The following is a 12,048-nucleotide window of genomic DNA, read 5'->3' on the forward strand; positions in this document are numbered from 1 at the left end:
GTTTTAATCATCTCTCTCTGTTGGCTGTAACTCCCTCCTCAGCCTGTCAATGTTCTGCAGAGGACTGCTAACAAGACATCGTTTGATTCAAGTGTGTTAAATCTGGGAGAGAACTAAAACATGCAGAATATCGGCCCTTTAAGGCTGACTTTGGACACCTCTGCAATATGTGGATTTAATTTACATACTCTTGTCATACTGACTACTCAAATCACGTTTTCTCGACCAACATTCACTTAATCAAACTCACAAATATGCACATTGGAAGGGAATTTGGGAATAAGTGTCTTATCCACACCAATGTTTGACTGCAGGAAACTGTAATCAAACCCACAAGTTTTGGATGGAAAGATGACTACTCTTCTTTCCATAGTGAGCCATAGTTGACCCTAAAACAGTGTCCATTGTTGGTATGTGAGATAGATGCAGTTCCTAAAGAATTGGGAAATGCTGATTGGGGTGTCAGCCTGGAGATTATCCTAAGGTTGTAATATAAACTGTTTTAAATGTAAATTTATGTGGTTTTCTGACTACTTAAAGCACTTTCTCTCAACCAACGTTCAATCAAACTTACAAACATGCACACAATCATACACCAATATGCAAATGAGAAGGCAACTGCAAGTGTCCAGGGTACAGCATTTATAAAGAACATTGTTTGGACCTTGTTTACAGAAGATTACCTTCAGGTTGCTTTGTGATTGTGTCAGATGGATAAATAAATAAATCTGCCTCATTTTCTTCATCACTGCGGACCACCACAGAGACAGGAGAGAGCAGATTGTTTGGCGATGAGTTCATTAGACCTTCATTTTCCCCAGATTTGGCAGGAACTGGCTCATCAGACGACTCTGGTGAAGGTGGATCAGGAGAGTAGAGAGGCTGTTCCTCAGTTGACTCAGTGGGTTGATTTCCTGCTCCGTTGGACACCAGCCTGTTCTTGGGCAGGACTTCAACCTCCTCATTGCCAACAATGACCTCATGACTGCAGGCTTCTGTTTGAGAAACCTCCTCTGCAGCCTTGGATGCAGCATTTGACAACTTCTCTGCCAGATCATTCCTATTCATCCTCTGTAAAACCATCCTGGCCACCTCCACACACCGGCGGCTGTAGGTTTGCACCATCAGGTCCACGGTATCCGGACGATCTGAACTCTCCAGCTGGCATTTTGGGATGGATGGGATGGCTTTCAGGAACTCTGCCTGCTGCAGGTACCACTTAAACTTCTTAAATTCTTTGTCTCCCAAGTCCTCCAAAGATTCTAGCAGCTCTACTGCTCCTGCCATCGTTTCTCACAGCTGCACCATGCTGAGGCTTTGACTCAGAGGACAGTCAAAGGTCCAACTCCACTGCATTCCTATGGAGTCAAAGCATGGATGGAGGACAGCACTGAAACAAGAATCTGTAACGGAACCATTTCAGAAATTCAGTTATGATGTTTTTACATGTAAAACCAAATAATATTTTTTATCAGACACTATCATCTAAATATTTTTCATCTTATTAGAAATTATGTATAAAAAATGATGGCATCTCTGGAAAATAAATTTAAATAATTTGACCACAGGGACATTTTAAACTATAGTGTCTCCTCTAATTAGCATTACATGTGTCTTCACGCTTGTAGTCAGTCTATTTAAAATTTCCATCTTTTGGACATTTTTTGAGTTTCTAAAATCAAAAATTTTCAACATTTCAGAAATCTCCAAGTTTTTTTCTAGAAAATTTCTAAAAAGTTTTGTATGAAAATTTATTATCTTTTTTCTATCTACAACATCCATAATTCGCCATTGTACTTCCTCCAGCATTGTTGCTTGAACCTTTGGATGTGGTGGGCAGCAAACACACCAGACTCTTTTGCTTCAAACGAAGCATTTCTGGGCTGCATGCGGATCGTTGCATCACTGAGATGTAATCGGCCTTCAAAGGATGCAACCCTTGAATTTGGACACATCTGTTGAAAATAATGGATCTAAAACCAGAGTTATTCCAACTGAAACTTCAGTTACGTTAGTATAATACTTATGAATTTGTTAATATGCTTCATGAAGCAATGTCCAGTGCAAGAAGGTGCTCAGTCACATTTGCCTCTTTGGTCTGTTTTAATCTCTTCCATCATTATGAAAATCATTGTTAGGAACTCCAGACACACTTCAGCTGATTCAGAAATAAGACGTCCGATAAAATCATATCTGATCTATGAAGAACAAACACTTCATCTTTGTAGTATTTGGAAATGAGGAACTTTGTTGAGGAAATGTTAGAAAGAAATTGTGAAATTTTGTTTGCTCACTTATTGAAACAAAGTAAAAATCAGAATTTAGGTTTTAAATCTGACATTCAGCCTGGAGGAAAAAATCATGTATGCCTCTCTATCTTAAATTATTTTACAAATTTGATTTTCACTAAAATAAATTATTTTGTGGCTTTCAGTTTTCAGGTTCATTATAAGATCTATAACAGCCATAAGTCATGCAGACATTTAATAGTAGGGCATAGAAATGCAGACAGATCATCTCCTGAAAGACTGAATTTTAAGTTTTTACCCTGTAAGTTGTTCTGCAGCAAAGAAAATAGTTGTCTGAAGGTTTACTGTCTGCGTTTCAAACTGCTCCCACTCTTAAGTCATTATCAAATCATAATTTCTCTGCCTGTCCCTTCAGCTTCAGCAGCATCAGGTTAACATATTACATAAGAGATGAAAGGAAAACAATTCCTCTCCTCAGACAACAGAATGAGTACCGTAATCTATCATTCAACATCATTTCCTGTTTTCATCATATTTAACACCTACATGTTACATAGGATTTTCTTCTAAGCTGCAAAGCAGGAATTATTTATATTTCATGACTCCAGTTTCAGTTTCTGTAGAAATAGCAAAGTAATAAAAAATCTTACCTGCTTAGTTTTAATTTACAGAAACAGTTGTAGGAAAGCTCAGCAAAGTTTTATTTCTTTCAGGAAGATGACATTTAGTTTGTTGCACATAGCCACATCCTGTCACTGCGACAGGAAACAAACATAACCTTGGTTCAGAGTGACAGTAACCATTAGGTAACGCAGGAAGTTACCAACCTGCAAGAAGAGAGAATTTTAACAAAATGCTGATCAGTTGTTTTACAATATTAAACAAAATCATTAAATATTTAGCTTTTTTTTCTCCTTGATCTGGACATTTGAAAAAACTCTGTTAAGTAGCATAAAGTCAGATCAGCTTCATTTTATCCAAATGTTTTTTTTAGTTGTTTTTATTCTGCCTTTTTTTTCTCTAACTACCATCAAGATTTGTGACCAAATTCAGAAACGAGACGCCAAAGCTTTGTAGATCCTCCATCAATAACAGGATGCCTTTATTTATTAAAATACATATACTATTTACATCAAAGAAATTAAATCTTTTCTCCGCCTATTTAAATAAAAATATAACTACTGAATACATGCAAAGTTATATTCAGATGATTTTACGTAATAAGACAAACCATTTCAAGACACATTCACAAGAAATTTTGTCATGTCATAGTGTCAGATTTGAATGGTTGTAGGATTTCTCTTTGTCTTTGGTAAAACACCACGAACCATTTCTCCTGCAAGCGCTAGATTCCATGTTTGTTTTGTTTGTAGTTACCCAGAATGCCCTGTGCTATAGTCCACCTCCTGCTTGTGGAGAGGTCTCCAGTCTGTTTGCTGTTCACTTATGCATTTAAACTCATTTTGGTTCACAACCGAAATGAGTCTGAGGTTGGTTGGCGGACCAGCATTAGTTTTTTTGATCCACATCGATTGAGTATTCACATCTCCCCAAACCAACCAACCGACTGACTAGAATTGGATTAAAGCAGACTAAACGGCTGGTGTGAATGCACCTTAACAGACTAAATACAAAGGAGAAATAATGCTGAATACAGGGGACTAAACAGGCTATAGCATATATGGACATAAACAAAAAACACTGAAATGATAAAAACAGAAGAAAACCAGGATTGCAACCTGAAGGAGCTGGAGTTACAGATGTTTCTATCAAGGAATCTGTTAGGCCTTGACATTAACTACTCATATGTTCCCAGAAGAAAACTCTCTAACTTTAACACATTGGCTCATGCTTATTTTATGGATTTCTACAATCCTCTGAACCCTGGTGTTCATTGCCTCTTTTTAACTCCAAGCAGGGACCATTGAGTTGACGACATTTCAGAACCGCTATCAGCACCAAAACAAACAAAATAATCAAAACAGAAATAATAGTTACGATTATGATGACCTGCTGTTGGGACACTACAGGGCTATTTGGGACTGGTGTTGGGACTAGTGTTGGGACTAGTGTTGGGACTAGTGTTGGGACTGGTGTTGGGACTTGTGTCAGTGTGGGGTCAGACTCTGTTATGATCATCTGCTTTTCACATGTGTCTCCATAGTAACCATCTGGACACTCACAAAACCACTCGTTGGACCTTAGCAGCCTCTTGCATATTCCATTGTTCCTACATTGATTGTTGACACAGACAGGTAAGAGTCTGGAGTAATGAACAGAAATCCAACTATCATAGCCACGCCAGGAACATTTCACTCGATGAAAAGGTGTTGGCACCTCTACAAACTGGTCTCCATACGTAACTTGTGTAATTTTGGCATATTTTGTCAAAAGAATAGTAATTTCCTCATCATGATCCTTTGGAAACCATGTATGACTGCATCTTTGTGCAGTCATAAAGAATTGTGAAATTGTCTCAGGTTCACACTTCTTGTTTTCAAAACACTCTCTGGCTGTATCCTTCACCTCTTCAACATGTACCATGTCTGCCTTTACCGTATAGTCTACTGCAACTACCAGGTTGCCAGTAGTGAAGGTAAACTCAGTGTTAAGCATGATATTTTTGTTCTGACTTTGGTCAAACACCACCACCACCCAGTTGTACCAGCTGTACTTGTTGTCCAAAACTTCTTTCACCTGAAGAGCGAGGGAGTTTTGGTCAGAACCTTGATCTTTGGTGATCTCCACCACATCTTTCTTTAAGTATTGCTTATAGTTGGCGAGGCAGAACTCCACAGCCGATAACTGAGCTTTAGAGACCTTCTTGAACATCTGCTCATTTTTAGCTTCTTTGTTAAGACCAGTCAGTTTCCAGTAGAACTGGTTGAGCACCATCCCTTTCCAAAACAAGCTACTCAAGTGCAGGTTGTATCTGCTGATCATATAAACGTCACATTTAAACTTCTTCTTCAGCAGACTGTTGAGGTTTTCACTCAGAGACGTGCTGTCCACTGTCAGGTAGCGGTAAAGATTGGACACACTGGACTCGGCTCCTGAACTTTCATAGTAGTGGGTGAATATTTTAATTTTCTTAGATGTTTCTTCAGGACTTTGAGATTCAGTTCTCACCAAACTTCTCCCAGGTGTTGAGGATAGTATGTTCGTCTCTGGAATAGACGCTGACGTAACTGAACCATTCTACATCTGTTGCCAGGTTGGCGATCTTAATGGACAAAGAGTCCAGTTTCTGGTTTACCTCAGCAAAACCTTTCTTTACCTCATTCAACACCGGGTCATCCTGAGCGATAAAGGCCAGGACCATATTGACGACAGAGAAGACCACAGCTCCAACTCCTGGTGCGAAACTAGCAAAGCTGGAGATGCCTTTCATTACAGCCGACAGCTTCTTGGAGTCCATGCTTCCCATGGCATCTTTGAAAAGAAACAGAGACTCCTTTGCAACAGTTAGGGTCTTCTCTGTTTTCTCTCTACTTTCATAAGGCAGCTGTAAGCCGAGAGCTGAGGCTGAAGGATCTGATCGCACAGAGAAAGTCGCCCAGTGAAGAAGAATCATTGAAGCCAACAGCATCAAAGCTGACTTGTTTGGAGCCATAGCTGAAAAACATAAAATGCAACAAGGAATCAATATCGTTGTATAAAACACTGCCAATGAAAATCTTTATTTCTTTCTTCTATAATGTATTTCATTTAATGCAGGAAACACATCACCATTGTTTGACCTTAAGACAGGAATATGACTAATATACGAACCCAATGAGCTGTACTCCCAATGAACACAAATTATTCAGCCTCAGCTAATAGCTCTCAATTTCCTGTTTTGGTTGTTGGTAGATTCATCCACTCAGATTCTTTACCTAGACCTCTGTTGACATGACATCCTTAGCCTTATGAGGGATACCAAAGTTAATTTTAAGTTAAAAGAGGTTAAAAGGTTTAATTTCTAATAATGGCTGCTTGTGAGTAGGCCATGCTTAACTCCGCTCTGTAAGAATTCTGAATAAATATGGGGATAGACAACTAATTACTTCTCAAAGAGTACCTAATATATGGAGAGCCATTTCAGCCAAAATTAAATAAAGAAAAATAAATGAGTAAAAAAAAAACAAATGGGTAATTGTCATCTTTATTCCCATTTATACATTTATTTATTCCCAGATTTATTTCTGAATGGCCTTTTTCATTTCCCGATTTCCCTTTTTCATTTATTTTCCATTTTTTCATTTTTATTTATCCATTTCCAATTTTCATTTATCTCTTTTTTCATTTTCTCATTTTCATTCTTTTTTTTTTTAATTTTCCCTTTTCCATTTATCTCTTTTTCATTTCTCGTTTTATTTTTTTTACCCAGAAGGCACATGGGAAAAAACCGTGAGTGAAACTGTCACTGGGACTGATTAGTATATATATCCCATTGAGGTTAAGTAACTTAACATATGAGGAATTCATATGTTGCCATAAAGGCTCGTTATGAAGTATATGCTGGTACTGGACCTGGAATGCTGCGTTCATAACAGACACGTGTGTTTATCTGCTCTACCGCTAACAAGTCAAGCAGATGGCAGCAATGTGCCATGCAAAATAAAGCGCCCACAGTTTACAGGACACACTTCCTGCTAAAAGAAGAAGAAAAATCCACACATAAACCGGAAAATACAATATAAGAAAAACATCTGAATGCTCCCTGGTATTGTTCAGGGGGCCAGACCAAATGTGGAGGTGGGTCGGATGCGGGCCGTAGCTTGGTATATATTTATTTAATTTTGGCTGAAATGGTTATCCATACCAATACATTTAGAAACAACAATGCTGCCTCCAAGTAAGCAGAATAAGGATAAAAATAAGACGCCAGGGCAAGCAATGTTTCTGATGGCATGCAGGACTCAGTCCAGTCAGGTTGAAACGTCCATTTTAAAACTCTTTATCGCAGTTAGGATTTCGTCTTCGGTATCATTCAGCTCAGCTTTACCTTGTCCCAGAGATTATGCGTTACTATTAGCCCAGTGATAGCATTAGCTTCCTCATTAGTCATGCTCTATGTTCTACATCCCAAGTTAGGCCCTGTTTACATGACAACAAATTTTGGTGAAAATGAAAGAGTTTTGTTGTGTTTGTACTGTACATTTACAGTGGGGCAAAAAGTATTTAGTCAGCCACCAATTGTGCAAGTTCTCCCACTTAAAAAGATGAGAGAGGCCTGTAATTTTCATCATAGATATACCTCAACTATGAGAGACAAAAGGAGAAAAGAAAATCCAGAAAAATCACATTGTCTGATTTTTAAAGAATTTATTTGCAAAATATGGTGGAAAATAAGTATTTGGTCAGCTACAAACAAGCAAGATTTCTGGCTCTCACAGATCTGCAACTTCCTGTTTGAACTCGTTATCAGTATAAAAGACACCTGTCCACAACCTCTAAACTCTAAACTCCACCATGGCCAAAACTAGAGAGCTGTCAAAGGACACCCGAAACAAAATTATTGACCTGCACCAGGCTGGGAAGACTGAATCTGCAATAGGTAAACAGCTTGGTGTAAAGAAATCAACTGTGGGATCAATTATTAGAAAATGGAACACATACAAGACCACTGATAATCTCCCTTGATCTGGGGCTCCACGCAAGATCTCAGCCCGTGGGGTCAAAATGATCACACGAACGGTGAGCAAAAATCCAAGAACCACACAGGGGAACCTAGTGAATGACCTGCAGAGAGCTGGGACCAAAGTAACAAAGGCTACCATCAGTAACGCACTACGCCGCCAGGGACTCAAATCCTGCAGTGCCAGACGTGTCCCCCTGCTTAAGCCAGTACATTTCAAGGCCCGTCTCAAGTTTGCTAGAGAGCATTTGGATGATCCAGAAGATGACTGGGAGAATATCATATGGTCAGATGAAACCAAAATAGAACTTTTTGGTCAAGACTCCACTCGTCATGTTTGGAGGAGAAAGAATGCTGAGTTGCATCCAAAGAACACCATACCTACTGTGAAGCATGGGGGTGGAAACATCATGGTTTGGGGCTGTTTTTCTGCTAAGGGACCAGGACGACTGATCCGTGTAAAGGAAAGAATGAATGGGGCCATGTATCGTCACATTTTGAGTGAAAACCTAATTCCATCAGCAAGGGCATTGAAGATGAAACGTGGCTGGGTCCTTCAGCATGACAATGATCCCAAACACACCACCCGGGTAGCGAAGGAGTGGCCTAGCCAGTCTCCAGATCTCAGCCCCATACAAAATCTTTGGAGGGAGTTGAAAGTCCGTGTTGCCCAGCGACAGCCCCAAAACATCACAGCTCTAGAGAAGATCTGCATGGAGGAATGGGCCAAAATACCAGCAACAGTGTGTGAAAACCTTGTGAAGACTTACAGAAAACGTTTGATCTCTGTCATTGCCAACAAAGGGTATATAACAAAGTATTGAGATAAACTTTTGTAGCTGACCAAATACTTATTTTCCACCATATTTTGCAAGTAAATTCTTTAAATATCAGACAATATGATTTTCTGGATTTTCTTTTCTCCTTTTGTCTCTCATAGTTGAGGTGTATCTATGATGAAAATTACAGGCCTCTCTCATCTTTTTAAGTGGGAGAACTTGCACAATTGGTGACTGACTAAATACTTTTTGCCCCACTGTACATGAAACCATCGAATGTTTCGTCTGACAACTGCACAGTTTGAATACGTGTTCCAGAGTACAATGTTTCTGAAACATAACGGTGTCCGTTGTCTTGTAAACAGAGTAAATTGATCTTTTCTGTCAGGGAATCCCTAACTCATGCATAGTATGACACAAAACATAGCTGCTTCCTACAATAAACAGAAGAAGAAACTATTGACAATGCTGGTGTTACTACAATTCGTGTTGCCCCATCAGATACGGTTCCTCCAGCGTCTCTTCACCGCTCCGCACCACCCAGGTGGTAAAATACGTGCATGCTTGTTCAGCACTCTTATCTAGAGACCTACAGACACCGTGAAAGCTCAAACAACGCGTTTCAGCAAAGTTATTGCACTTTCCAACTGCGCCCTAATCAGACACACATAGTGCATGTTTTCCCCCACTATCTGGGGGAAGGGTACCTGATGGGGAAACACGAATTGACGTCCTTTCAAGTAGAGCTTTATTTTTTTTAAACACATGCACACTAAGGGTGCGTTCACACTGCAGCCTGAAGTGACCCAATTCCGATTTTTTGGCCGTGGCTGTTCACACTGCCAAGAATGCGACCTGTATGTGTTCTGCAGTGTGAATGGCCAAACGACCTGAAAGTGTCTCACATGTGCAGTAGAGGGCGCATGCAGGACACCACATCCCAAAGGTTTTCTATTGGGTTGAATGGCCTTCACTGGTGACTGTGGAGGCCATTTGAGTACAGTGAACTTATTGTTCAAGAAACTTGTCTGAGATTATTGGAGCTTTATGACATGGCGCCTTATTCTGCTGGAAGTATCCATCAGAAGATGGTTTACTGTGGTCATGGAGGGATGGACATGGTCAGCAACAACACTCAGGCAGACTGTGGCATTGACACCAAGCTCAGTTGGTACTAATGTACAAAGTGTGCCAGGAATATATCCCACACCAGCCTGAACCGTTGATACCATGCAGGATGGATCCATGCTTTCAAGTCGTTGGTGCCTAATTCTGATCTGACCATCCGAATGTCACAGCAGAAATCGAGACTCATCAGACCAGGCAACGTTTTTCCAATCTTCTATTGTCCAATTTTGGTGAGACTGTCAGCTATGAACAGGAAACTGTAGCGTCAGTTTCCTGTTCCTGCCAGGAGCGGCACCCGGTCTGGTCTTCTGCTGCTGTAGCCCCTCAAGGTTCAACATGTTGTGTGTTCAGAGATGCTCTTCTGCAGTCCCTGGTTGTAGCAAGTGGTTATTTGAGTTACTGTTGCCGTTCTATCAACTCGAACCAGTCAGCCCATTCTCCTCTGACCTCATCAAGGCATTTGCATCCACAGAACTGTCGCTCACTGGATACTTTCCAGTGAGCGGAAAATGGTCTGTTTTCTGACCATTCTCTGTAAACCCTAGAGATGGTTGTGTGTGAAAATCCCAGCAGATCAGCAGTTTCTGTAATACTTAGACCAGCCCGTCTGGCACCAACAACCAAGCCACGTTCAGTCACTTAAATCCCGTTTCTTCCTCGTTCTGATGCTCAGTTTGAACTGCAGCAAATTGTCTTGGCCATGTCTACAGGCCTAAATGCATTGAGTTGCTGCCATGTGATTGACTAATTCATCATTGGGGAATGAGCAGTTGGACAGGTGTACCTAATAAAGTAGCCAGTGAGTGTATTTACCTTGCTTACAATAAAGGAGAGTTGAAGTGTCCAAATATGATTTGGTATTACTGCACTCCTCAATTGGATAAAATTCCACTTTAAGAATTTTGTCCACATAGGCAGAAAATGGAAACTGAAGGCTTAAATTTACCTTTCCCACTGTTGTCGTGAAACCTGGTTGGAACTGGTTGAGATCTTTCTAGAATACACAGAAAACAGGTCACAAAAGCCTGGAGGCAACAAGTAATCTTGTATTATGATTAATGTTGATGGAAACTCATGTAATCCTTATTTTAAATGCAATATGAATTTATTATGATTTAATGATGATTAAAATACATGTAATCATTTTCTTAATGACAATAAGAACTACTGTTATGAGTAATGTGATTCTGGTTGAAAAGTAGAAATGGAAAAACATAAAATAGAGAAAAAATAATGATTACAAGTAAATGGAAATGTCTGATACTGTCACAAATAGAGGCTGAGGGGGTGAAAGCGCTGTCGGCACGGAAGAAACAAGAAGTGGGATTGTGAAACGCATGAAGGACCGGGTGTTGAGTGCAGATAGAGAACTTCAGCAAGAAAGTTCCAAAAAAAAGGAAGTTCGGAGAAAGGTTGAGGCTAACCGAAGGCACTTGACGTCAAGGAAAAGTGTGCAAGGAAGGTTGTGTGGGTCGCTGACGTGTACGCAACCGAAATGCAGGAAATGTAGAGAAGTGTGCACGCTACGTGCCCCACCAAACAGCAGAAGGTATAAAAATACATGAGAAAGACGGAACGGGGTTCTTTGTTCCTCAGTATTCGAGTTGAGACCACACAGAGATGCAGGATTAAGACAAGGGCGATGCTACAGAACTACGGGGAGGTGAAGACTTCGCACTGCTCGAGAAAGGAACAAGATCCGGTTACCGACAACCCGAGTTTTGATTCGACAACCGCCCTACACTCAACCCAAGTCCATCTCAACGATGCAGCAGCAGACATGGAGGATCACATATGGATAAAGAACTGAGCTCATGGAGTATGTTCACCAGTTCAACTTTGGATTTATTCTAAGAATGACTCTGCCTTGTCAAGACGGGACCTTGTCCATGGATACTAAAGTTTTCTGCTGCCAAGACCAACTCAGCATCTGGGGTTGAGTGGAACTGCATCCCAGAGCCTCTCTTTTAGTTCAATGACACAGTATAGAGACCGGAGGGAAGTAAATTCTAGTTATGGATGCATTTTTTGGCAACATGGATTTCCAGCCTGCCACGATATGCATCCCCCCTCAATTCTCCCCAAATATTATCATATTGATATAAAACTCATACCAGTAGTTTACAGAACTACTCTGATTATGTGGAAAAAGTTATTTCTTTATTATCACTATTTCAAAGATACTGAAGGAAGTAAATTTGATATGTGTAACCTCGGTAATTCTGATCGATCAGCATAAATCAGTTCTGCGTTGTGTGAATAAGGGCCAGGA

General features: G+C 40.2%; 1 protein-coding gene and 1 long non-coding RNA gene across 2 annotated transcripts in view; both read right to left on the bottom strand.

Moving 5' to 3' along the window:
- Positions 1 to 2,998, bottom strand: part of LOC103144909 (NACHT, LRR and PYD domains-containing protein 3-like) — a 10,020-nt gene extending 7,022 nt beyond the window's left edge. Inside the window, exons 1-2 of the mRNA XM_007562078.2 lie at positions 2,900 to 2,998; positions 684 to 1,403 (exon numbers count right to left, since the gene is read on the bottom strand). Of these exons, the coding sequence (XP_007562140.1) occupies positions 684 to 1,287 (604 nt within the window). The 5' untranslated portion in view covers positions 1,288 to 1,403; positions 2,900 to 2,998. The remainder of the gene's footprint in view (positions 1 to 683; positions 1,404 to 2,899) is intronic.
- Positions 2,999 to 3,395: 397 nt separating this feature from the next.
- Positions 3,396 to 12,048, bottom strand: part of LOC107837338 (uncharacterized) — a 29,178-nt gene continuing 20,525 nt past the window's right edge. Inside the window, exons 2-3 of the long non-coding RNA XR_001663360.1 lie at positions 4,353 to 5,864; positions 3,396 to 4,303 (exon numbers count right to left, since the gene is read on the bottom strand). This is a non-coding gene — a long non-coding RNA (uncharacterized LOC107837338). The remainder of the gene's footprint in view (positions 4,304 to 4,352; positions 5,865 to 12,048) is intronic.

Source organism: Poecilia formosa, unplaced genomic scaffold (genome assembly GCF_000485575.1).
Source record: "Poecilia formosa unplaced genomic scaffold, Poecilia_formosa-5.1.2 Scaffold134, whole genome shotgun sequence".
Classification (NCBI taxonomy): domain Eukaryota; kingdom Metazoa; phylum Chordata; class Actinopteri; order Cyprinodontiformes; family Poeciliidae; genus Poecilia; species Poecilia formosa.